The sequence below is a fragment of the Epinephelus lanceolatus genome, chromosome 9 (assembly GCF_041903045.1).
Source record: "Epinephelus lanceolatus isolate andai-2023 chromosome 9, ASM4190304v1, whole genome shotgun sequence".
NCBI classification, from domain to species: domain Eukaryota; kingdom Metazoa; phylum Chordata; class Actinopteri; order Perciformes; family Serranidae; genus Epinephelus; species Epinephelus lanceolatus.
The window spans coordinates 8,578,726-8,606,088 of NC_135742.1; the positions used below are offsets into that span (position 1 = coordinate 8,578,726).

A 27,363-nucleotide genomic window follows, 5' to 3' on the forward strand; every position below is an offset into this window, starting at 1 on the left:
ATCCTATCAAATGGTTGTCAGTGGCTCAGAGTGCATCTTTCTGGGAGTGTTTGACATGAATAAGTTTGGGGATCCATGGGCTAAATCACCGTGACAGGTCAGGAAAATAAACTGCAGCGTCTCCACAGACAGCAGACCACAAGATATGTTATAAGATTATAGATCATTTAACATTTTTCAAATGCTGAAGCTTCCTTTGAACCAGTGTGACCAACTCTTTCCCAATGACAGTAGCTAGCAGTAGCTTCAAGAGCTGCTAAAATGTGCCAGATGACACTATAAAAAAAGTCGTAGCGCATTCATCTGGGATAATGGAAGCATTTTACAACTTTGCAGATAAATATCCTCAACAAAACATTTGAATGCAATAGGAGCATTCTCTCTTCCAACCCAGAGAGTAAGCATGTCAATGTAACGATCCAAACTCCCACTGTGCGGTGAGCGGCGTCTCCTCCTGCCTGGCCCACACCCACTGACTAACTGCACGGTGGTGTTGCCAAAAATATCATGATCTCGACACATATTGATTCTGAAAATTTGAAGCAGTTTAAAATGCTCTTTTTCTTATTGTACATGTTTACTACAGTCCTGCTACAACCAAGAAAAGTTGTTGTTGTCATGGTTTAGCCTTTAAAAATTGTATATCCATCAATGCCAATTTTCCACCTTGGTGTTAAAATGATATCGAATACAATTATTTTCAAGGGATAGACTGCGCTGTTAGCAGAGGAGCCATGGACGGCGATTACTCTGAGCATCATGCATGGGAATGAACAATGTTGGAGCCAAAATGTAGTTTTGTTTGTCTATTCTATCCTTATCTTAACAAGGTAAATATAAATATACACATGCAGATATCAAACTGAACACAGGGTGGAGCATTCATGTGTGAAGTGTATATAGATGAGCTCCAGGTAATGGGAATCAGGTGTGTGGAACACGAAGCAAACAGTTTTTGATGGTGTTACGGAAGCATGTTGATAAGCATGAAGTGTCGGCGTGGAAAACTTAATTTGCTGAATGGAATAATGGTTTATTCTTAACCCAGAACATGTGACCAGAACACGTTAACCCGTTCACCCCTCAGTGGCTTGTTTAGACACTTGTGGAGGTGTGTCACTTTCAAAATGGCTTCTCATTGTAATCCATTGCTGTCACCCAACTGTGCTCACTACCAAGCATATAAAATGTTTCCTTGAATCCTGTCCACCCTTTTGCACCCTGACAAAGAACTTATGCTACTGCGTACCTACGACACAGAGGGCTTTGCGGAGGCGTTGCGTCCCTCTGCTACCAATGCAGAGACACGACGTGCACCTCCAAAAAATTTTAACCACGCGTGGAGGCAACGCAGACCACAAGAGCTATGATTGGTCCTTCAAACTACATCATTTCCGGCATTTTGCAATGTTTCACTTCCTGCTGCAGCGTGACATATTCGCCCGTAGTCTGCCTCAAGCCATTCAGCGCAGTCGCCTCTCTCTTTGTCACCACCGTAACATTTGTAATAAGAGCATTTGTTGTTCAATGTCGATCATTTCAAGCTCCAGCAACAGTCTTTCTCTCTCAGTCGCCATCTTCACTGTGACTAGAGCAAAGCCGGAAGATAAACAATGAATGAGCAATGACCATAGACGTCATAGAGTCTAGGTAGGTATATAACCAACAGGATGCAGTACTATGATAGGCACACAGCAACTGCAACACAAGACAGACTTGTGCTACACTTTAACAAACCATGCTACAACCCCATTTCCCGTGTTGCAAAAAAATACCTTAGTAACACAAAACCCTTTATTGAAAAACTTGACACAATTGAACAATGCAGCGTCGAAGTGAGCAATACCATCAGGGATGGCAAAGCTTGAAATGTGTGGGATACAGTGTGTGCTGTGGAGGTGTTATGTGGACGAAGCCAAACAACAGACAGGACGGATGCCAGCTGGAAGAGAGTGAGGGAGAGCTAATGGGCCAGTCTTATACAGGCGTTAGGGTCCACGCAGATCAGGAAGACACATCACTGACAAGTCGACAAGAGAGACGTTCGGGTCTGGCTACCCCATAAAACAGCTGTGATAACCGGGACTACCCCACCTAGAGATCCCCAGCTGATGTTGCCCAACCAGTCATGAGCTGTTTCTACAATCTTTACGACCTCTGATGATGTCTAAGAACTGTAATTCTGGACAAATCTGACACAAGATCCTAAATGATTAAATAGTTTACAGAATACAACACAAAGCAGTCCGTTACTCAGTGAAATTAAATTTTGTTCATTCCCGTAAACCTTTACTCAGGGAGAAGTGGCTGCTCTTTACAACAGCTATTGGTTATAATTACTTGCTTTAAAAAAGGGGACCTTGGCAGTAATTGGAATTTTCTCAGCCACACTTGTAGGGGACATTATATGGAGATGACCAGTTCTTTGAAACTTAGCCTAATCAGAAGCAAGGAGCCTTTTAATGGCTTCAATTCAGGACAAATGTGACATGAAAATATTGACGCAAGGTCATAAATGATCAACTAACTTAGGGAATAGAATACAAAGTGTTTCGTTGCTCAGTGAAATTTGTCTTGTTCCTGTTAACCTTTAAAGAGAGGGAGAAATGGCTCAGCACAGTTGCTCAGCACAGTTGCTCTTTACAGCAGCTATTGGTTATAATGAGTTGCTTTAAAAGGAGAGCGTAGCAGTAATTGGACTTCTCGCAGCCACTCTTTCTTAGACGTTTGAAATCCAGCTCTCCATCGTGCGGGTTTATTCTGCCCGCACAAAGACAAGCTGATTTGTTTAACTCAAGAGAAAAGATGATCGATGGATCCTTCATAGTAGGTTAAATGACACAGTTTCAGCAGTGGTGCTATCAGACACTGAAAACTGTCCGCTCTTAAGCAGGTATCTTAAACTGGATTCAATTACATACATCACACATCACAGCTATTTTGATTTCTGTGGTATTAATGGGTAATACCATGAATTAATTTATGATAATTAATGGAGGTGACACTGTAGGTTAGTGTCACCTGCTCTTACAGGGTAACCATTATGCTCTTTCTCAGGTTCATATTTGTTTGTAGGTTTCTACTAGATTATTTTTTACATTTTTTAATAGTCGGAAAACACTTTATTTATTTTTATACACTCTGTTTTAGCACCTGGCTCTTAAAGCCCCCCCCAGCCCAGTCTGCTCTAAACATCTCTAGGTCTTCTGCAACACTGTTCTGAGGGTCTCTGCACCATCATCGCAGCTGGGAAAATTATTTAGTGGAGTTTAGCTAAGTGCACAAGAAGATAAACAGAAGTAAGGAAAGCAAACCATCGTATCAAAACAAATTTGATATATTAGGTAAGATTATTTTCTAGCTATTGAGCGCTTTGGCAGATCGTCATTGTTTGTTACTGTTCACTAGTGCATCGTAAACATCGGGTTGAGTTGTTAAAGTGTTAACTGGCTCACTAGCATCTTGAATCCATCCTGTCAGTCTTTCGATTTTACTTCGATTCATTCAGACTATCGCTGCCTGCTGGTATGGAGAGTTATGTCTACCCTCGTTGGCTGTACGTTCTGTGATGTGTTTGCTAGCAACAAGCAACGCGAGACTACGCAACAGTCAGCCTTTGCTTACACTAGTTCTCTAATGTCGGTTTGGTCGTGCCTGAAGAAGATGACCATATAAAGAAATCAGTCACAATTTGATTTCATCTTGTAGCAAAAGTTGTGCAAATCACATCAGCTCAAAAGCCTTTTGTGGGAAAGTGGTTCCAACTGTGGACGGGGTCGTAATTATTCGGACAGGGCACTGTAAATAACCTCAGACATTGCTATGCAACTGAATAGCATATTTCCATTCACAAATGTATTCAGACAGCTGATAACAGAGGTGATATTAAATGGAAATGGGACCAGTTTTTTATATTTTTACTATTTGAAAATGAGATTTAAAACCACATAAAGTTGTGCATTGGTCTAATCAGGAGCAGGGAGAGTTCATGTAGACGTCTTCTGGAACAAGAGCACTTGTTTAATGTTTTGGGAAAGAGGAAACTTCATTCAAAAATGTCTATAAAGGTCTGAGAGAAAGAAGACAACTTGATGTTGATGTTTGTTTTTAAAAACCTGGTTATTTTGACTTTAAATATAAATTCTGTGTTGTCTAAAACATCATTAAAACAGCTCAATAATAATAAATACGATTGTTTCTGTACTGCTGTGCAAAGCTTATGGCATTAATCGAAGGTTGTTACGCGTTCATTTTTATTCTGATTTTAACAATCACCCTCTGAAGCATTTAATCAAGCCTCACAAACATGGAGATGTTGCCGTGGTGACCTGCTCTACCACTTTATTGAGTTGGAAATGAGCCATGGACTTATTATTCATACACGCGCTGTGCTGTAGGCCCGGACTGGTTTTATGCTGGTGATTCCTTCCTTGTTATTCAATCGCAAGCGATCACTGGTCAGGAATGTTGTCCGGCAGCTGTAGTCCTTAACTTTACACTCATTACTGCTGGCTATAAGGTGACCTACTAATTTGAGGTGTACCCTGATCTGCTTTCATGCCTATTTGTTCTGAATAAGCGTGTCGGTGAGGTGATTGTAGTGTAAACGTGAATGATGTTACAGTGTTTGGAGTTCCACCTAACCTGGTAAAACTGGTCCAGCTGGTGCTTTGTGAGCTTTGTGCCAAACGACACCATGGACAGGTTACAGCTACAGGCAGAGTTTATAAACAACCTACTCTGAATACTGGTTACTATGAGGGCATTAATAACCATCTGACATTAATTTTAGTTTTGAAAAAGAACTCAAAAACAAGACACAGCAAAATTAGTGTGTATATGCATTTATTTAAACGTGGCAAAGCCTAGTAATAATAGGCAATAGACTGCGTTTCCATTGCCAGTAGATGAGTACACCAATTTAACTGGTGTGTCATGTTTGGTGTTTGACGAGCTAAAAAGTCAAAGCAGCATGGAGGCCAGTGAAAATGTTACAGTGGTCTCTTTTACTTTCTCAATCTCTCTTTCAAATAGGGTGCTGACAAATTTGGAACAATATGGAAGCTTTGCTGGGGCGGAGGCGGACAGATTTTGTGGGCTATGTGGGCTATGATCATTTTGAAATTTCATACTTTGAAGACCACAATAATTAGAAATGTCTAGATTATATCATTGATTCTGATAACATTTCATAAAGCCTGTCTTGAATCAGGCAAAATGATGGCAACACGTCTTGTTTTGTCAAAACGTGGTCAATGTTTTCAAATCCTTTGAAACAAGTCATGGATTTCCCCCCCCATCACATTCTAGGACTCTTACCTCACCATTTTGTAAAGGTTTCAATGTAATCATTTAAAAACAAAAATCTCAATTTGCCCAGTTGTGACGGGCACAGAGGAATAAAAGACGAGGTCACTCACAGCTCCAGGATCAGGATGACCTCCGCCTTGTTTTCAAAGACCTCGTGAAGCGTGATGATGTTGGGGTGCTGGATCTCCTTCAGGATGTTCACCTCGCGCTCGATGTCATCCCTTGTCACCCCCCGTCGGCTCGACTTGCTGCGCCGCTTCTTGATGGATTTGGCGGCGTACTCCACACCCGTGATCCTGTGCCGACATCTTCTGACCACGGCAAACTGGCCGCTAGTGAGGGGAGGAGAGGAAGAGATTGTCAAAAGGTGTCATCAAGCCTTGAAACATTACTGTGAGTACCTCTAAAGCTCAAAATTTGTTTGACCCATACAGCAGAGATGCTGGTACGCAGATTTTGTTTTTGTCAGAGCCAGGCTCGCAGTTTCTTGTCTTTATGCTAAGCTAACTGGCTGCTGGCTACAGATGCATATTTACCTTATAGATATAAGAGTGGTCCATTATCTCATCAAACTCTCAGCAAGAAAGCAAACAAGTGTATTTTTTAAGATGTCTAGCTCATCATTATAAACAAATAAGACCAGTGCCAACATGAAAATAACGATGCAATATATATATAGAAACCAGAATCTGATGACAAATATTAAGAGGACAGCAGACAATACAACTGACAACATGAACAATAAACAAAAGACAGATGTGTATTGGAAACAGATCACAGTGAACTAATCAATCAGCTACAAGGAAACTCTAATGCTCAAGTGTTAAATTTCCTCAGGGTTCATCATTGTTCGCGAATACACAGACAGAAAATGACTTCAGGCTGTAGCTGTATCAGTTTCAATGTGGTAAACACAGACGTCTGAGCCAAAAGGAGTGGGCAGGATAATCAGGCATTAAAACGGTTGATCAGAAACAGCTTTAATTATTAACTGGCTGATGCATCATGGCCGACGCAGCCTTGAAGCAGAAATAGCAATGAAAACTGAATAAAGACACAAGTGTGTCTTCAGATCCAAATCAGGGGGACGCCAGGTCAACCTGTGGAGGCGTTTCAGAGACTTACTGAAATATTAAAACCCCCAAAATGAAACAATGATTAAAATGGATTATATCTATGTATATTTTCCTCTTTTTATCCCTGAATCTGTCTCTAATTACAGACGGAGCACCGAGCCAAGCAAGCCTCACTGTCTGCAGTGGAAAATGAGGGTATTCCTGCATCCATATACGTTACAAAAACACACCTGCCTCCACCCACAGCAACCCCTCATCATCAGTTTGACAACAGTGTGTAAATTATATCCAGGCAGCGCAGCCCTCACTGTCAGCAGCACGCTGATAAGAATCACAGCTCAGCACAACATCAACACAGCTGACAAACATCCAAGCAGTAACCCTACGCCCCACACACTCAACTGTTTAGAAAGCAAAAACCTTTCCTGCTTATATGAAATTCAATATTTACTACAGTTCAGTTGCATAAAAACATGTCAGTCTGAGAATATTACACTTTTGTACAGTAAGAAATAAACCTAGATATAAAGAGGTTACATATTAAGTTTTCAGATAGCCTGGGTTTGTAACTCAACTGTTCAAACTGCCATACCTCTTAATAAACTTGGATTTTGGCAGGACTGAGCACTTATGGTTATGTTTATGTGATATATTGGCAGCAGAAGCACCTGCATGTCCAATATAATTTAAAAACTTACTTGAAAGTGTGTTTGATTTCTATGATGTTAACAAAATCAAACTTTAACAGACTTTCTGTGTAAACTCTTTGCAAATTCTTTGGACTTGAAATGAGGAGCTGAAGCAATTAAAGTTGTTTACTTAATCAGAGATCAACAGAAATATCATCTGCAACAATTTTGATCATTTTGAGACATTTTTTAAACTAAAAATTCTGTGGTTCCAGCTCAGAAATTTCAATTTCTTCATCTTCTCTGATATTTAAAAAATGTGGCTTTTAGCCTGTCGGTGGAAAAAACAAGCAATTATGAAGATGTTATCTTGGCCTTTTGGAAACTGAGGGGGGCATTTTTCATTTTTGACATTTTTTAGACTCATGAAGCGGTAATATGACAAAAATGTTCCCCTCTGGGATATAAACAGCTGTAGCAACAAATGCATGTCTTTGTCTAATTTTGAACAAAATGATCAGATCCTAGAGAGAAATATTTCATCATTCATTTTAGGGTCCTTCCATATACTACAGTATTAACAGGCTGCAGCATACATGCTCATAGTTAAGTGGATATTAAAAAAAAATCTGTTTCAGCCTGAAGTGCACACATAAGCACTTTCACTGTCAAAGCAATCCAAATGTGGCGAGCCTGTGTGACATTTTAGCGTGACAAATTACTCGATGTATGAACAACACAGGAGCTGTTATGGAAATTCCACCATCATGTTGCCATGCAGCATTGTTATTGAACGCTGCTATCTGACTGGATAACGCTGACTCCACTGTCACTCGACCGACAACGCCAGAAAAACCACTCGGGGATGCAAGGACACTTGGCTGAGGGCTGTTGACGCCTCCGCCGATTGTGCCTCCTCACGGCCCTGGCAATCATGAGGCACTAAGTGTACCGAACACCCACAGAGGGAGGAAGAGAACAACGGAGTAGGGGGTGAGAGAAAAAGGAGTGAGAGAAAACGAGAGAGAGCCACATTCTGTCTCATCTCAGCCAGATTTTCACACAGATTTACAGCTTTATGGCAAGAGCTTCCTCTGCCTTGGCAAAAAAAAAAAAATGGCCACAACAAAGAGAGATCCCTGCGCTGTCATCTGACTCCTACAGTCCTGCCAAGACTAGAGTGCACAGTTGTCAGGAAGCAGTTTAGTAATTTAGCTATATGTTCCCACTCTAATCTTCTCTCTACAATGTGTCTCCCAACACTTGATGAGTAAATGCATGATCCAGACTACAATTCTGCTGGCTGCAGAGGAGCCTTATGGAAAAAAAAAAAAGGCCTCAGGGAGTATCAGTGACAAAAACATCACCCTACTCTGACCCGTGACTATAATGTGTCCCATGGGCCGATCAGTGGTGTCTGAGGCCACGTCCAAATTCATGAGGCTGAATCTGAAACTTCTGCGTCCACACTAACAGTTTCAGGTGATTGTGGAAGTTTCACCTGGCTAGGGCTGCAACAATTAGGCGATTCATCCTTTTAAGTCCTTTCTCAAGCAAACTTTTAATGGTTACAGCTTCTTACATGTGAAGATTTGGGGCTTTGCTTTGTCTTTGTGATCACTGATCGAATATCTTGGTAACTGGGACAAACATTTTGAGGCATTTTACAGACCAAACGATTAATCGAGAAATTATCTGCAGATGAATCGATGATGTATCACCTGTCACCTGCAGCCCTTTAACAGCTAAAACATGGGCGAATCTCTCCTTCCTGCTCTTTGGTTCTGTTCAACAAGCATGGCCCATGAGTTATTCCACTCACTCTAAGTGCCCTCAAAGTGGCACAGTGAAATGCATTTGCACATCCCTGCAAAGCAATTGGTGGTGGAAGGTTGGTGATGCAGTGACTACTTGTGGGTTGTGCAGTGGCTGCTACTGATTGCAGCTTTTTTTGTTTGCAGCAAAAATGGATATTAACAGGGAGGTTCTATTGGTGGTGCTTCTCATTCAGCAGAGCAGGGTTAATTGGCAACTATTCAAACAGTTGTTAAAGTCATTTTAATGCAAAAATGCTAAACATTCGTCCATGACAGCTTCTAAAATGTGAGGATTTGCTGCTGTTCTCTGTCATGCATCTTGGTAATAAAATATCTTGATCCTTTGGACTGTTGTTGAGAATAAACAAGCAATTAAAACACTTTGTCTTGTGGGAAATTCAACGTTTTTGGACATTTTATAGACTAAAGCATAGAGTGATTAATCAAGAAAACAATCTACAGAATAGTCAACAATGAAAATAAGGCAATTCTTAGGCATTGGCAGAGGTATTTCTAAACTCCTCAACAAATCTCAGGTCTATACTTGTGGAGTTGTCTGATACTAAGGCCACAAAAGCCCCTGGTGGTCGAAGGTATCGACAAATCCACAGTACCAGAAGTAATTCGTCACCACTGTGGTGGCATCTTCCTATGATACATACCACTGAATACATGCTGTCCAAGTGTACAATTTCCTACTGTTACCTTTACCTCGTATGTAACATTACTTGTGACAACACTGGGAAGAGCGTGTCCAGTTCTGAGCTGCTTTAACAGCAATGGCAAATGTAAGAACTGCTTAGCTAACGCAGCTAACGTTAACGGGTGGTGGACCAACAGAATAAATTCACTCAATCAACCAACTGTGGGGTGTCGTGACGGCAGCTGTTGAGAACTTTAACAAAACATGTAGATGTCCTCAAAAAAGTCTACAGTTTTACTTAAATCAATTTTAAATACACAGGTATTTGTTTAAGACCTACACCATCCATTTATGTAAGTTACTACGAGCCACCACGAACGCATTTGGTAAAACTCAAGTTACATGGTAGCTAAATCGTAACACCGGTAGCCCTATGTTTTGTAAGAGTGCATTTTTTTTAACTATGGAAATCTTAACTGTTATTTCATGTCTATATTTCATGTCAAAATTTGTCATCAACTAGCAAAGGTCATTTAGAAAATCGACAAACTTTGCTGCTGTCACTGTTGGCAGGCAGCAGCAGACACAGCGACTTCCCACCACAGTAATGGCATCGCTGCAGGATGGCACAATACACAAAACCGGATTGGTGTATAGACAGTCGTATTTTCTATCTACATTACTATGAGAGAACAGTGTTTGCTTCCACTTTGACAGCAGCAGATTAGTGTGGATGGCAGGAAAAAACTGAGGACAGAAAGGATTAACACCCTGCAAAAAATCATACAACCAGACATCACTTTCCAATAATTCTGACTTGATCAAACAAATGCTTTACATAGTCTGGATATACTTTACAATCATATTACAATCAGTGACATTAAACTGACATATCTTGATTCTTGAAGGGAAGTAATCTGATTCTGACGGTTAGAAAATTGCTTGCTGACAAACTGAGCTACCGCACTGCTAAAGGGAATGATGTCTCTTTAAGGAAGTGACTTGTCCTGCGACTGAGCCAGAGACACGAAGCAGACAATGTGAAGAGGAAGAGAGAACTGAGGATGAGGGCTTTCTCATGCTAATGACACTTCCACCCCCCTTTCAGTCTGGTTTCAACCTATTGTGGTCCCCACCTGTCAGTCAGGCCTCCTTCATGTAGATAGAAGGGACGGAAAACATCAGGATTTGATCTGTTTCCTCCAGAAGCATTGACAAAAGAGAGTAGAGGGCTGTTGTTCACACTATGTAATATTATACATGTATTCAAATGACTGAACACCTGTTACACACATGCCTGGCTGGATGAAGCCACAATAAGGCAACAAGTGAACTCTGCATGTGATCATACCTCAAAGGATAATCACTTTAGCTAAAAATGTGCAGCTGCAAAGGTCAAATTTAGACATCAAATGTAATGTAAATGCTTATGGCTAATGTTTGACCCATTTTCTACACAAGCAGACATGCAGATTATTAGAAAATTCAACAGATTAGCATGTAGCTTCATGTGCTAACCACTGAAACTGGAAAAGTAGGAAAGACAAAAATCTTCCGGCATCTAACAAACCAAAAAGGCCAACAGCAACAAACCACAACCCCAACAAAAAGCCAGCAGTTTGCTCAGAACGTCCCTCAACTCATTCCTGCACTTTCAAACTTTCCACTGCTTTAAGTTCATGCAGAGGAAAAGAGTAATCTGTGAAGCCGTGGGACTTGGTGTGAAAATACTGTTGAGGATGAGAAAGGAAAACACAACTGATTTCCTGTTCTTGATTATACACCATCTGTGCAGTTTTGAAGACATCCTGTGACACTTGAGATGTTTTTTTCCCACATTTACTTCTCCAATCGGTGCCGCAGTCTTGAATCCTTTTAATGGTTTTATTCACACTGTTGATCCATTTGAGCAACACAAAACATTATGTACTAAGATGAGCCTGGACTGAAAGGATCTTGAAGAATGGCAAAAAGCAATCTTGTGTGAGAAGCCTGTTGGACTATTCACCACTCTGCACTTAAAATGAACCATTGCAGACACTTGAAAATATTCTGTTTGATATTTTGTAAGTGCTCTTATGCTGCCTGACAATAAACAAGCAAGTGAAGCCTTGTGGGCTTTCAAATTCAAGCCAATTCAATCGAATTCACACAATACACTGAAAAGTTCACGGTTCAGTGCAACTACCAGTTAAGAGTAAACATGCATGACTGCCAAGGTACACTAATTTTTTTACATCGACTATCATGTTAAAGGACCTGTTGGCTGTCAGGTTGAGCATACTCAAACAACGGCTGCAGTGAAGCATAACAGTGACTGTGGAAGACGAAAAAAAGTAGTGTATAAGAGGCATTATAATTACTTCACCTTGTTGTCAGTTTTCCCAGGCTGGAAGGGGACTTTTTAATGGTGAGACTGATAACAGAATAATGAATGTGTGATGAGGTTTAGCCAATGCGTAACAGCACTAATACACAGGTGTTTATGAAGCACTTTCTTGCCTTTACTGCGCTACACAGTAAGGCAGCTGGGGAAATTCAAATCAAGTTAGGCTGTAATAAGTGAAACAAGGCTTGAAAATTGAATAATGGCAAAATCTTAGTGCATGAATGCATCAAAATGTGTATTTCTGCAAATAGCTGTTTTAAATATGCAGATAACTTGTTGAAAATCTCAATAAAAATAGAAGTGAATTAGAATAAGTCCACATGTGATGATTGAGAAGAAATATGAAAAGGTTACAACAAAATCCTTTGTCAAATACGACCATATAAACTCGAGCCCCACTCCCATGGAGTACAACAGCAAAAGGGCGGCCATCCATCCATCCATTTTCATCCACTGGCCAAGCAAAGCACCTCAGACGTCCCTCTCCCCAGCAACTCTTTCCAGCTCCTCCTGGAGGACTCCAAGGCGTTCCCAGGCCAGATGACATATGTAATCCCTCCAGCGTGTTCTGGGTCTGCCCCGGGGCCTCCTACCAGTGGGACATGCCCAAAATACCTCCAGCAGGAGGCCTCCAGGAGATCAGATGCCTGAACCACCTCAACTGACCCCTTTCGATGTGAAGAAGCAGCGGCTCTACTCCGAGCTCCCTCCAGATGTGCAAGCTCCTCACCCTATCTCTAAGGCTGAGCCCAGACACCCCACAGAGGAAACTCATTTTGGCCGCTCGTATCCGCGATCTCATTCTTCTCACTATCCAGAGCTCATGACCATAGGTGAGGGTTGGGACATAGATGGACCAGTAATAAATATACCATATACCATGTTTTTAAAGAAATACTTCACCCTAAAAATGACCATTTGTTTATCAATTACTCATCCCATGTTACATTTAATTCATGAAGACAAACAAAAAATCCAAAAGCAGAATTTAAGTCATAGGCGACTGCGTTTAACAACAGCAAAACTACATTAAAATATCAGTTTACAAACTCTCATGCAACTCGTGCAGCATTATCCAAGTCTTATTCATCCACTGGTATGCTCAGTACTTACACAACATGTGCATTTTCACTAAAATCTTAGTACTGAAAACCAAACTGAAAGCAAAACTTATCTATGCTCTCTTCAAGGCCAGAGTCCATTAACAAAAACAAAGATTTTACCTCGCTGAGCTGCTGGTCTAAAACTACCTCAATCAGTTAGTTTGTTTGTGTAATTGTGTGACTTTGTGTTGTTGTGTGACTTCGATGAATCCGAACTAACCCTTTTAAATACCAAACAAACTGCAGATAGAGGTAGCAGTAGAACAGCAGCTCCCGTGTTCAGCAAAGTAAAACTACAGTTTTTGTCAATAGGGTCCGGCTTTCAGAGGGCTTGTGAGTTGTGTGAGTGTTTTTAAACAAGTGTTTTGATACATTACACTGTAAAATGTGGATCACTATGACTTCAATTCATCAAGAATTTCCTCCATTTTTGGATTCTTCAACAAAACCCAGGGTGAGTATGTGAAAAAGGGTCATTTGGGGATTATGTATTCCTAGAAATTGCTCCATATCATGAAACATTTCCAGTCGCCCATTTAAGCACAAAGACTGTGCTCACAGTAACCATAACACAGCTAAACAGTGCACCAGGAAAACAACATGTTTTGAGCGATAGCATGTAGCCTGTGGGAATCAAAATCCACACTTTGTTATTTCCAAAGTTCTCCCACTGTACGCACATAAAGAGAGGGGAAAGTGAGCCCACCCTTTGTTAACAACACCAGCTGCACACACATACAAACAAGGGGAAAATGGCAGCAGTTCAACTGAGCTCTCTTCCCTCGGTGAGGTAGTGGAGTGAAACCAAAACCCAACGCTGCCTTGAAAATCAAACACCCTTTCCTCGGTAGAGTTTCTCTGTCAGAGAGCTGAGACTTAAAGCTCTTTAAAACCTAGCTAAGAGCTAAGTTAACAGGAGTTAATGCGGTGGATTCCCCCCATATGACAGACCTCTTATGTTTACCTACTAGGATAGGCTAGCTGGGAAATCCCTCTCATCCTCCAGGGATGTTCAGAGAGAGCTCTGACTTGCACGAATGCTGCAGAGTAAGCGCAAAGATGGGGCAGGACTAATGAGCAGGCAGAGAAGAAAAAGCCTTCCTGGGAATCACTGACAAACAAGAGGCAGGGAGGCTGTTTTTCAAGAGCAGCTCTCCCCCTCAACCCTCTGCAGTGCAAAACCCCAGATAGTCTGCAAGATCAAATTGCTTCATTCCCTTTGTTGTGCTTAAAGCACAGACAAGGCTTCCTACTTTTGGCCTACTTGTTTCTCTAAAGCAACTGGAGGGGCGGAGATGATAGGGAAGGAGGGGAGAGGTTTGTTTGTGTCTATCAGAGCTGCCTGGCTGTGTGACAATGACTAGCAGAGCGTTGCGTTACCTAACAACTGCTGGCTGGAGTGTGTTTATCTGTGGAAAGATACAGCGGCGGTTAACAGATTTATGGCTGGATGCTTCTCTTAACCCTTGATACAGCAGGTCTGTGTGACAGAGACACTTCAGTGCTTCACACTCAGCTATATCTAAGGTTTACTATATACAGTCCAGCCTGTTGAACGTGCACACACGGAAGCCCAGTTGCATATACAAAGTACAAAGTAACTGAGGCTGCTCCTTACAACAGACCTGCTCTCAGTCAATTTACATGCAAACAGCCACACAGAAGCCAGGCTAGGAGCATCGGTTCAGCCGGTGCAAACACGGCAAATTAGATTTTGTGTCCGCTGAAGTGTTGCTTCAAAGCTCCAGCTGCACACAGGCACTGATTATAAAGCACTGGAAACACCTTTAGAGACTTCTTCATGAGACAACTATCGATTTACTAGGCCTACAAGTTACTATGGACAACACCAGCTGCTAAACTAATGTAATATAAGGAATAATGAGTTTAATAATCAACCACTGACAGAAAATTTGCAGCTACAATGATAAAAGATTACTTAGGACATTTTTCAAGCAAGCCTCAGTGGAAACAAAGCTTTTATTTATTTAAATTTCACAGATAAGGAATAACTGTGAAGACAATTAAGACTCCACAAAAATAGCCTTTTAAGTCTTGTGTGTGATTTATCCTGGCTTCATACCAGCAGAGGAAATCGACGCTTGTCGCTAGGCTAATTTATACAACGTTAAATGCCATAGGCTTGTGCTAATAACGTTAGCATGTTGTATTTGTTTGGAAAACGTGTTTAGTATAAGACAGTTGTTTAATCTGTGAAGCTTGTGAGTTGTAATAGAGCCAAATTTTGTACCATTACCTTTGTTGAATGTGCTGTTGTCCCTGGCTTCACATGAGTAGAGAGAAGTCCGCTAGCCACTAGGCTAATTTATACAATGTAAAATGCCATAGCCTTGTGCTAAAAACATTAGCATGTTGTATTTGTGGGGAAAATGTTTCCAGATAATGTTTGTCTGTGAATGCTACAAGATATAGTGAAGCTGATTTGTGTACTTGTGATTGAAATTGTCTCTATTAAGCCATGTTTAATGTGTGTTTTAATTAATACTTAATACAGCATAGTCTCTGGCTTTAGTTTGATATCTAGTGACAGAAAAATGTACATTTTTGATCTGCCGTTACCGCAGTTAGCACACATTAACTCGAAGGGGTAACCTTGCTTCTTTATTATATTTCGTGAACGTCTCTGTCACCATGAAGATCCCGCCGAACCCCATTCAAACTCTCCAACTACATACAGAAGGAACAAATAGTCAAATATTTGGATTGAATAGCCAAATCCATTTTCAACTGACATGATTCTCGGGTACAGCCCTATTGTAGTGTAACATTTCAATCCTTATAAAACAAGTTATCTTGACTTTTAAAGTATGACAGCAGATTGTCACTACCAGCTACTGGTTGACATTAAATGCTTTTGCCTTGATGTTGTGTTAGAAATTAAATATACGTCAGGAATACAGACAGTAGTGTTGACTTGGTACCATAAGGTGTGTGAGCAGGATGCCCTTTCATAAAAAGCAACAAATAAGAGTGAGGTGTGATAGCACAGAGTCTTGTGTCCACTCAGTAAGAAGACTGACAGCTGGACACTAGTGAGCTGTCAAATCAGTACAGCTTCACCTCAGACTGTTAGTGAGGAGGTTGCTGCTATGACTGGGAGTCTGGCCTTGTCAAAATGAGGCAGCTCTGGAATGAACAATGTTCAGTGGTAATGAGCAGCAGAAAGTCCTTGTAAACAAAAATCAGGAAAGTGGGAGAGGGCAGGGAAAGGAATAAATTTGATGCTAACAAGCAGCACAAAGTGTGGCCATGCAGTTTGTAAGGTGCAATGGATAAAACAGTCTGGGTAGAACAAGCAGCTGTAGGTGTTCTCCACATTACCACCTCTATATATTCACTGTGTAGAGCCCCATGGGGAATACAGACACACCCAGAAGCAGGTCTTTTACAGTATATAATAACTGCCCATGTATCATTTCAAGATAAGAGCTCATGGGATAGACTTCACCCCTAGAGTACCTACCTACAGGTTATTTGTTTTCCCTTCCCTTAGGATCACATGAGGACATCTCTGTGAAAGCTTATATGGCGACTTAATGCACAAGACAAAAAGGGTGCACAAACAAAATGAAGCGCCAACATTCACTGCAAAAAAACAAGTAATTGTGCAGTACTGAAATCAATAGTTAAAAGTTAACTGTGTAGGATTTAGGGGGGATTTAAGTTGAAACTTCTCCAGGTTAGAATTCCTTTATTGTTCATTATGTTTTTACCATGAACCAAATTATCCACAGAGGTCTCCTCTCCAAAACAGACAGACCAGGTGATTTAAACTGGTAAAAACACTGAATAAAGCCATTACAAACAGTGTATCTCCAATGCTGTGGCTCACCCTCATGCTCATGTGCGCTCAGCTTCTGATAACTTAAGATCCAGACATTCAGGAGGTTTTTACTGCACAATTAAAACCAACTCATGACGACCAAAGTGCTGTACTAAAGGAATAAGATGCTAAAAACACATACATAAGAGGTGACATAACTGTCAGATCACACATTCAGAGACATGACACACACAGGTACATGTCAGGGAAGACCACGTCAGGGGGACTCAAACGCTAATGAATAAGTTGGTTTTGAGCCTGGACTTAAAAGAGTCAATGGAGGAGGCAGATCTGATTTGGAGGGGATGCTGTTCCACAGTTTGGGGGCAGACACAGCAAAGGTACAATCACCTCTGAGCTTGAGCCTGGAGCGTGGGACAGGCAGGAGCCCCAGGTCAGCTGACCTGAGGTAGAAAAGGGGGTAAGAAGTAGGGGTCGACAGATTATCAGCCTGGCTGATTACTGGGGCTGATATTAGGAATTTTTAGGGTTATCGGTATCTGTGATTTTTTTACACTGATATGCCGATATACAGTTTTGTTTTTCTTAGCTGCACTGCTTTGCCCCTGGCGTGGTTCTCACTGCCTGCATGTACCACTCTAGGCTCTTAAAAGCAAACTCAAGACCTACCTTTATTGTGTAGTGCTTTGTCAGTGTCTATTTTTTTAATTCTGTGTGAACTATGATTTTTACAGCAGACATATATCGGTTGTAAATATTGGCTATCGGTTTCTCTGTTTCATCATAATCGGTATTGGCATCGGCTCTGAAAAAAAACATATCGGTCGAACCATAGTTAGAAGGTCTGAGATGTAGGATGGGGCCAAACCATTAGGGGCTTTACAGTTAATGGGAGCCAAATTATCCGCAGAGGTCTCCTCCTTTCAAAAAAAAAAAAAAACCAAACCGATCGGTCATTTAAACCGCTAAACACTGAATAAAGCAGTTTCACGTTACAAATCAGTGTTCTACCAATGCTGCTGGTCGCAGTTGGCCTTCTAACTATGGTGGCCGATGCGAAATCGGGATTGGCCCTATCGAGAGCCTGTGTTTGATTGATCCACTCTGGGCTACTGTAGAAACATGGCAGTAATTGTGGCCATCTCCACAAATGAGGACCTGCTCCCTATGTAGATATAAACGGCTTATTCTAAGGTAAGGAAAACAAAACAATTCTTATTTTCAGGTGATTATTCACTAAAGAAAACATATTTATTATATTATATTCCAATTCTGCCAATAAATTCTACACACTAAACCTTTAATCACAGATTTAAATCGTTTTAATGCACATGCAGTGTCGAGCATACAGGCGCCTCAAACGGAAGACAGCATCTCATCTTGTTTCATTCATTCATTCAAGTTTTTATTTTCTGAAAAACAGCTTGAGATGAACTTCCCCCTTTAAGCACTGGTGGATAAGAACTATTTACAGTGGCTTATCATTTCTTTTATCTCTCAAGAATTGAGGAAGCATTTGCTGACTACATCAGGTGACACTGATTATGATACCTCAGGTAGATAATCGCTAATTATACCTCACAGGCTACTGTTTGGTTAGAATCACTCAGTACTCTGTGGCACAACTGCCCAATCTGGGTCTAGACATTATGACATCTTATTTCAACAGACTAGAAACCCAAAATATTGACACCACTAAATGAAAATATTAGTCTTGCAATGGCAAAAAGTCCAGTGATACACAGTTAGTTGTTGATGGCAACCAGACCTATATGCATTCCTGATTTATTTGTGACATGATTTTTTTTAGCTTTACAAGTAGACACAGGGTTGTGTTGAAAAGGCAGCCTCCTCAGTGAGAACGAGGTGATACCAAGCTCAGTCTGAAGCTCAAGTCGTCAACACAGGGTGTCTGGCACAGCTTGGGCTGACAGCAGCTGAAGATGACACACATACAGCTACTTTTCTCACACACACAAACACACACACACACACACACACACACACACACACACACCGCTACCTGCCTGGAAAATCTGTATTCTCCCTGCTGGAGAGTTGATTTCAGCACAGGCTCCAGCTGGCTCTAAGATCTCCCTGATATCTTAATGCATTGAATTTCCCCTCAAGGATTAATAAAGTATATAAAATTAAATTAAATTAAAAAATCTGCATTCCTGAAACTAAAATGCAGGAAATAAACCTGAAGTTTTACCAGTAGAAACATTTTTTCTTCCGGCCAGATGGAGCATGACGAAGCCTATTCTAAGACCAAGCTTACACTTGTCTGGGCAGCATTAGATGTTAATGATTTACTGCAGAATAATTTAATGTGTAAGTAATTCCTTTGGAGACTGAAAAAGGAAGGTACAATACCCTTCTAATCTTTGCCCTCAATCCCGCCACGATCCATCTGTACATCACAGCCTCTTAAATACAGCCTACACTCGTGGGAGTATAATGTATGTATGTCATGACATTTTAAATCCATCACCCACACATACACACACACACCCCAAAAACAAATCTTACACAATGTATAAGGACAAAATAAAAGCCCTGCTTGCAACACATTGTCTGCACAGAGCAACACCTTGCTGTACACGCTGTGTCTGAGAATCTTCAAAGAGATTATTAACCTTGAAACAACGACATCACCATGCAGCTGCTATTTCATTCATTACAGCTGACTCACTGCTGGCTCTAAAGGCGGACATTTAGTACATCAACACTACAATGCAGTTGGTTACTGAAGGGCAATATGGCAATCATTTCATTAATTTGAATTTCGCATCTCCTCTTAATCTCATGAAAATCAACTGACTGACTGCTGTTAGCTTCAGTAAATCTCTGTCAAATGTAAAAGTCCAGGGCTATGTCACTAAAACAGGTTTTAAAGTCAAGTGTATGATTTAAATCGCAAAAATAAACGCAAACAAAAATCACATCATGTTTTGAATACAAATGCGGCACAAGAAAATCACATTTTAATGTACACTGAAGCTAGTAAATTGTGTTTTATTGGTTTTTCCATCAGACATCTTTATAACATAAATTCATGCACCCACTACAGAGCTTATAATTGATTCACTGTACGCAAGTAGCATACCTTATTTTTGTTTAGAGAGCAACACGACAAGCTCAAGGATTCACATGTGACTCCCTTGGTCTGTAACAGCTTGGGTTGCAAATAATGATCATTTTTATTAGTGATCAATTAGATTATTTTGTCTATGTTATGTGATAAAATAGTGAAAAAAGCAGAAGAAAAGATCCTAGCGCCCAGCGTGACATCTTTAGATTGTTTTTTTTCTCTGAGCAACAGCAAAAAACAAAGATTTCCAATGTACGGTGATAATGTACGAAGCTCATAAAGTCCTGAAAGGTAAAATCTTGTCTGGCATCTATGGCTCAGAGTTAGAGCGGGTCATCCACCAATCGAGAGTTGCGGTCTGATCTCCTGCTCCTCTAGTCCGCATCTTGAAGTATCCTTGGGCAAGATACTGAACCCCGAATTGCTCCCGATGGCTGTTCCATCGGTATGTGAGTGCGTGTGAATGGTTACCAAGTAGCAGGTGGCGCCATGTGAATGGGTGAATGTGACATGTAGCGTAAGACTATAGAAAGCCACCATACAAGTGCAGTCCATTTATCATTACCATTAACTGTCCAAGGACAAATGATAAAATGGAATGGAAATTAGCAACATATAAAACGATCAGAACTTTACTCAAAGTATTAAATATTGTGTGGAAATTAACAACAACCTTTTCCAATCTAGTTGGCTATGTTTGTGACTAGGGTTGGGTACCGTTCATAACTGAACCGATACGGTACCGGTAGCAAACGATACCTTATTTCGGTACTTTTTAAAGTCTAAACTTCTCAGTTTCAACATTTTATTGAGAACATTTAGGAACAGTGCTGCACGTTAACTTTTGTCTGCACATTTTTTTTTTGTCGCCATTTTTGCTGAGTCTGAGTGCGAGTCATGCGCTCTCGCTCCGCCTCCACCTCAGGTACCAAAATTTGGCACCGATTCATTTTAAGTGAATCGGTACTCTGTAGTACTGACGTGAATCCGTACCAATCCGTACCAAGTACAAAAAGTACCAAGTTTCGGTACCCAACCCTATTTGTGACATTATGTGGGTCATTCACAGAAGATTACTGTAACAATTAATTTCATCACACACAACAAAATTCCATGACTTTTCCAAAACGTTCAATGATTTCTACTAATTTGATGCCTGGAAAATGACATTGTGAAATTCCCTGACTGTTCAAGGTTTTCCATGACCATGGGAACTCTGTTAATATCCAACATAGATAAGCAGCATTCAGCCATTTTCTGACTGAAAGCAGAAAATATTTTGCATTTTCGCTAAATAAATGCCAGAACAATTAAAAAAGCACTTGATGAAGCATTTTCTGTCCATCGCCAAACTGTTTTAGCAATAACAGTCAGCTTAATACTAAATAACTACTTAAGAAAGCACAATATAGGCTCAGAAGCTTGAAAAATCACATTAAACGTAGTTATCAGGTTAGCATTCTCCAGGTCCACGTATTTGATTTAGCTCTGAAGGATAAGAAATGCTATCCTTGTGCTATAGTGACCAGCACCACACTGTGTATCACCTCCCTTCCACTACTGTGAGCCAGCTATTGATTGGCTCTGTGTACTACTACTGTGAAATAGGAGAGGGTGGTGAAAAGCTGAAAAGTGTTAAGTACAATGGCAGGCAGGCTAACAGAGCTCCGGGAAGGCACACACCGCACACACAAAGCGTCTCTGTCAAATCTGATACTGATGCACATGGACTGATGGAGGCTGACACACAAAATGGGAACACAATGAGTGTGATCTCACCTACAGTTTGGTTTCCCTCAGTGTGAACCACAGAGGAGGTTTGCTTTTGTGCATTTTTGGTATTTTGTTCATTTTGGTTTATGCTGCCCAGTGACCAGCAAAACAAATTTCAAGTCACATGATATCAAGTCTTATGACATCGTTTGGACGCGCAACAGCTTTTTTAAAGCTACTTGGGAGCTGACACTGGCATACTGTCACGTTTTTCACACGGTTTGGCAAAAATGGTCAATTTTCACATTTAGCAGTTACAGAGTGACTTGATCATTTATTAGAAGTTGTTTTACTGGCCACATGGTGAATGTTGGTTTCTAGCTTTTCGGAGAAAAGTGTCTCTTTCACTGCTAAATGCTCAAATATGTTCACCAGCTAGTCTCTAACTGTGTCCGTCTGCTGTATGCTGCTTTGTAGGTATAATGCACGGTGGATTTTAGTGCTTCTTCTCTGTAAACAGCTGCCTGCTGAGGTCAATAACAACGCTATGAGAGCAATGTGAGTGAACTAAAACAGTAAATTTGTTCGCTGGACAGAAAAGCAATGAGCCGAAACTTACTAAAAAAAAACTCTGTAAAGCTGAGGAGAGCTGCAGATTCAGCTGATAATCCTCTGTTGGCTCATGACTACGAGCGAACCCTTTCAAAAGTGTCACATTATTTTCACTTTAATACAAAAATACTGATTACAGCAGCTTTGACCTCTCAAAAAGAGGTTAGAGAATAGGGGTGGGGGAAAAAAATCGCGTTTTAGATGCATCGAGATTCTGTCTTGAACGATGCGAGGATCGATTTGGAAAACTCATAATCGATTTTAATTTTATTTTTATATTTATTTTTCAAATTACCATAACTCCTCGACCATTCACACTATTGACGTAATTCCAACGGATTCTGAAAGCTGAGAAGCGGATATATGGTACATTACGGTAGTGACATCATTACCTGTGGAGGAGGGGAGGGAAGTGAGCACAGCAGGATGAGAGTGACAGCTGATGAGAAGAGTGCAAGTTGGAGTTATTTAGCGGTGTTTTAGCAGAGTTTTGGTGAGTTTTAGTGGAGTTTGGGTGGTGTTTTCTAAATAATATTATTATATATATTATTATATAATACTATTATTTACAATAGTAAATAATAGTATTTGTGGTTTTTTTGAGAGCTTTTGAGTTTTTTATACGTGTTTTTGAGTGTTTTTTGACGTATTTTCGTTGTGTTTTCACCATAGTTCGTAGTTTTGCCATCGTTCGTCTTTTTTGCAATAGTACGTGTTTTTATAGTTCATAGATATTTATAGTCAGTTATAGTTTTGTAAATACTGGAGGAGAAATGTCGAGGAGGTCGATGAGGGACAGGAGAGTCCCGTTGAGGAGGATGGACCGGAGGAGACTGGTGGAATGTAGTCATCTCAACCACAGTAAGTAATACAGTTTGTATGCACTGGATATGTATTCCCAGTTTTATTACAATAATGTTTTTCCATATCTAGTGTATTGTACTTCTACTTTTGTACTATTGTAATGTACTTTTTTATGATTCTATTTGTTTGGCAGGGATCTAAACGGTGTATACATGCCTTAGATTTAGCTTAGGTTATAAGGGTATTTATGTCCTCGTATTGTCAGGGATAATGTGTTTATATTTGTACTTTGATGTTGTTTTCTTTGTGTTTTTTTTTCCCCCTCATTTGGGTCACCTGTTTGTTCATATGCTCATGATGTCACTTCCTGGTATTACCTATATAGTTTTCACCTGTGTCCTCATGACTGATTTGTCACCCTGATGAAGGCTGTGTGGCGCAACGCGTAGGTGCATTTTATCTTTTACAGTGTATTAGCCACTTCAAATAAAGGCTTTTTAATCTTTGGACCTCAAGAGTGCCTTGGTCACCTCCTTTTTTTGCCATCTAGTGTAAATTTTCTTATTGGCTTATTTTAGAATCGAGAATCGTTTTAGAATCGAAATCGCTGCCTTCAGAATCGGAATTGAATCGAATCGTGAGGTGCCTGGAGATTCCCACCCCTGTTAGAGAAGTACAAGAATAAAGACACAAGAGCAAAGTAAATCTTTAAAACACTGTCTTTTCAGCCCAGTCACCAGAATAAAATGTTGGCACTGTATGTTTCTGCACAAATATTTACCACTTGTACATTCCATAAATATGACATAGTTCAGATTACATGTTTGAGTTGAGTTTCTCAGCAGAAGGAGGAGGGGGATGGTGGACAGTATGGCACCTAGGTGAGACAGCAGCAGACAGCAGCAGGCCGATGTTAGGCACCAACAAATTGGTTGTTTTTCTAATGAGAGTTTGGGAATGTCGAGCCGTGTAGCGACAAAAGTTGCTATTTTGCGATGAGTGTTCCAGACCTGTTCAACTATGTTATTAGCAACCAAGCCCGGTATTTTAAGCAGAAACACAACATATGGGGCGTCGGTGGCTTAGTGGTAGAGCAGGCGCCCCATGTACAAGACTGTTGCCGCAGCGGCCCGGGTTCGACTCCAGCCTGTGGCCCTTTGCTGCATGTCATTCCCTCTCTCTCTTCCTTCACGCTTGTCTGTCCTATCCATTAAAGGCTGAAAATGCCCCCAAAAAATATCTTTAAAAAAAAAAAAAAAAACACAACATATTCCTCACTATAAAATGTAAAGAAATGTTTTGTTTCACATATAAAATGTACAAATGTAACGTAACATATCCTTGGTTTGCAGAAATGTACATTTATTGTGGGATTGGGTTGATCAATTCTAGATTATATGTTTCCAACCAAGACCTGCCACAAACAGTAATAAAATATTATCAGACAGAACACTGAAAAAATAATGAAACACAAGTGATTTTATTAGCGTCTTCTTTGTCATCTTTACCTACTAATGCTATTTTTTTTGCATCCTACGATGATAATCTCAGCAAAAACCTAATCTACGCTGCTGCCCCACATCTGCCTTTTAAATCTGCTCTGCGGTCTGACATACTTTTGTACTGAAAAGGATGTGATGTCATTAAATACATGTCTGTGTTTCAGGTTGCAGAAATCTGATGAAAGTGAGGTGCTGTAATCTGGCATGAGTCTCCATCCCCATCAGCTTTGTGACAAAGCAGCTTTTATGCAGCCCAATGATTGGCTGATGGGATCAGTCATCACCATGTCGACCTGGTAGAGAGCGGTCAAGTGCAGCAGGCTTTTCAAAGGTCTCCAAAAGACCTCCTGCAGCAGGTAAAATTGCAATTTTATTTTCGCATTACTCCGCGATTTATGCTAAAGCCCAGAGTCCCTGGTGAGTGGAATAAACAGGGAGATAACAGCACTATGTAACCTTTCTTTCAACTGCCTGCACTGCATTTATTCTACTTCTTTCAGGCTGAAGTGCTCGAATGTGCTGCCCACTCACACCAAGTTTGCAGTACTCCAACAACAGCCAGTCTCAGCAAATCAATACGTGTGTTCAAAAGAAAATTAGCAACCTCATTACTGCTCACTGGAAAAGACGGTTTTATTAAGTGAAGGACAGAAACTGTGAATGTTCTGATGAAATGAAGTGATGTTTTAATGTTTACACCACACAAGACAAGTGTGAATGTACAGTATGAATACTATGAGCGCTACGACTTTAATAAGTGTGGGTACACAGGTGAGCCGTAATGATTGTTTATTCACCTAAACTAGAATTTATAACTGCACTCCTCTTTAATTAGCACTTAGAGACTGAGGTCAGCCAGGCCATTAGTTATTCATTAATTTGTTGACTTCTCACTTAGCAGGGAATAACCTTGACTCATTAAGTGTTTCCATACCTTTAGAAGAAGCAAAACTGAAAGTCATCTGTCCACTGTAATGGAAAAACACAGCGGCTGCCAGGTTTTATGGATTTATTTGATGATGTACCTGAGATTTTAAACAGGACTGCCAAGTGTGTGGATGACAGTCCAAGGAAAAACAGGCCCTCCGATAAACCTTGGACGTGCATCACGCTGTGCAACGATGCATTTTGCCTTTCAAATCAGAGATTAATATTTCATGGGGATAAAAACCATCTTTGCTGCATTACTTCCAAATTGCTTGGCACTTAGGAGCCCAGCAACAAGAGGCAAAGTGAGAGTGAGAGTGAGAGAAAGAGAGCAGTAGGACTGTGAAAGTGGTAAAATCTGACGCACATTAAAGTGGAGTTATTTCACTGTCAGTTTAACTACCTTACTGCAAAAAATCCCTGCAAAGATTTTTAACTTTGATATCTGGTCCCTTTCTTGCTTCAAACTGAATTCTTGAACAACTCAATCCATCTTAATCTAAAACCATAAGAGCATTTCTTTCCAATCATATATTACCCTGGTGTGAATTTGGGTCACGCATATTTTTTTATTCGCAGCTTCACACAAAAAGAAAGAAACCAACAATCTCTGCTTTTGTGTGAGATGCCCGGTCACTACAATTACAGTTCTGCTTCTCCAGTTAATTAAATTGTCTTTGGCTCATGGGGGATGAATAAAGCCCCAGGGCGCTGCACACCATCCTTTGTCAGTGCCCAAATTCACCACATCAGTCTATTCATCCAGAACTGGAGATAATGCAGCTCTGAGCACTTCCTCTACATTTGTACATTCGTCTTAGGCGTAAACGTGCTACAGGAAATGGTAAGTGTAGATGAGAGAGCAGATAAAAAACCAGAACAGAAACTACATACTGCTGACAAACTATTTATTAGTAGTCTGTAATACCTCCCATTCTGTGCTCTACAAAGCAGGCTGCTGAGTGCAACTTTTTAATATTCTCAACTGACAGAAATGCTGTGAGGATTCTTTTCTTTGTGTAACTGAATATACTTTGTTTTGTACTGTTAGTTGGACAAAACAAGCACTCTGAAGAACTCTGAAATTGTTCACAGGGTACAGATATTTGTCACTATTTTCTGACTTTTACAGACTGATCGATTATTCTGAAACATAAGACCAATGTGTTCAATACTGCACACTGTTCCAGGCCAGTAAAACTGGAGCGCTCCAGTAACCAAATGGTCGAGGGACATACCACCTAAACACACATCCCCGGTTTGACTCCAGCTGGAGACTTCTGTCGCATGCCACACGGCTTTCTCTCACCTTGTTTTCTGTCTGCCTCTTCACTGTCAACTATCCAATGAGGCAAAAAAAATAAAACAAACAAAAACCAATATAATCTGCATATTTTTTGATTAGTCAGTTACTTGTTTAGGTTAGGAAATAATGAAAAAAGACCATCCAGGTTTTCCAGAGTTCAAGTTGAGAACTTTAAATATCTGGTTAAGACCAACCCACAGTCCAACACCCACATATATTTGATTTAAATCATTTTATTTGAATTTTCTCATCCTGGGGGGCCGGGTCACGTTGGCAGCAGGCCAAGCGAAGTATCCCACTCCCCAGCAATGCAATCCAGCTCCTCCTGGAGGACCCCAAGGTGTTCCCAGGCCAGATGAGATATGTAATCCCTCCAGTGTGTTCTGGGTCTGCCCCAGGGCCTCCTACCAGTGGGATGTGCCAAGAACACCTCTAACAGGAGGCGCCCAGGAGGATCCTGATCAGATGCCCGAACAACCTCAACTGACCCCTTTTGATGTGAAGGAGCAGCAGCTCTACTCTGAGCTCCCTCCAGATGTCCGAGCCCCTCACCCTTTCTCTACAGCTGAGCCCAGACACCCCACAGAGGAAACTCATTTCGGCCACTTGTATCTGCGATCTCATTCTTTCGGT

At 40.7% G+C, this 27,363-nt stretch overlaps 1 protein-coding gene across 2 annotated transcripts in view; it reads right to left on the reverse strand.

Moving 5' to 3' along the window:
* The window catches only part of dapk1 (death-associated protein kinase 1), a 119,385-nt gene that overhangs the window by 70,571 nt on the left and 21,451 nt on the right, over window positions 1–27,363 (reverse strand). For both annotated transcript variants that reach the window (XM_078170513.1, XM_033619284.2), the window contains exon 3: window positions 5,421–5,642. In XM_078170513.1, the coding sequence (XP_078026639.1) occupies window positions 5,421–5,642 (222 nt within the window). The remainder of the gene's footprint in view (window positions 1–5,420; window positions 5,643–27,363) is intronic.